Here is an 800-nt window from a genome sequence, read left to right as displayed (position 1 = left end):
CTAACTACATCAAGGAGATGGAAGCGCAGGCTGCTGCAAAGCAAAAGGCAGAAATGCCGGCGCTGACACATCGAAAGATCGTCGCCAACCCTGGGCACATAAGCCGCCAGCGTTGGACTTAAGTTCTGTTGGGCAGCAACCGTCGCAACCGCCGATGCTCGAAGAAGTGTACTTTAGCGACAACAGCTCTTCACCGCGTCCACGTCAGGGCCGGAAGACCATCACTATTGATCAGTGGGCTAATACCTGAGAAGGCGTTTGAAACGCGAAATAAGATCATGCGCAAGGCCCTAGTGGACCCTGAGATTGATAACACAGACAAACTGGTGATAAGAGTCAATCAACTAATTGATCAAGGACTAATAACGCACGAGTTATCAATTAACATTATTACGAGCTGTGTAGTGTACGGCAAGGAAGGCACGATGCGGCGTATCGAATCGGGTACAATACTGAAGCCCATTAACGTATACAACCTCAGTTCACGAAAGAAACTCGATGACCGCGAATCGAAGCCACAACCCACGTCTAACTACAACTCGAATGCATCAAAGAAGAAAAACCAACAACCGAATCAGAACCAGAATCGACGGGCCAGCTATTCCAGGTCGACGGAAACTACGAAGAACTGGACCATTACGATCGTCATACCTTTCCTTCACCGCATCCCCACTTAAATCCCCCAATGTTGATAGCTCTTCATTACCTTACCAATTACGCCCCAAGGAGGTGTCCCTCGACCCTCTGGCGTGTCCGATTTCTTCCTAAAATTCCCCCCTTGCTAACTGCCGACCAATGAT

At 49.0% G+C, this 800-nt stretch overlaps 1 protein-coding gene across 1 annotated transcript; it reads left to right on the top strand.

Annotated features, from left to right (window-relative positions):
• Positions 1–278: 278 nt before the first annotated feature.
• GNI_194710 (hypothetical protein) lies at positions 279–677 on the top strand (the record flags this gene model as incomplete). Its single annotated transcript, XM_011135397.1, has 1 exon — positions 279–677. The coding sequence occupies one exon, from the start codon at positions 279–281 to the stop codon at positions 675–677; it is 399 nt and encodes a 132-aa protein (XP_011133699.1).
• Positions 678–800: the final 123 nt, after the last annotated feature.

This window comes from Gregarina niphandrodes, assembly GCF_000223845.1.
Source record: "Gregarina niphandrodes unplaced genomic scaffold scaffold00092, whole genome shotgun sequence".
Classification (NCBI taxonomy): domain Eukaryota; phylum Apicomplexa; class Conoidasida; order Eugregarinorida; family Gregarinidae; genus Gregarina; species Gregarina niphandrodes.
The sequence above is the reverse complement of the archived record's forward strand: the minus strand, read 5'-3'. Positions and strand labels throughout refer to the sequence as shown.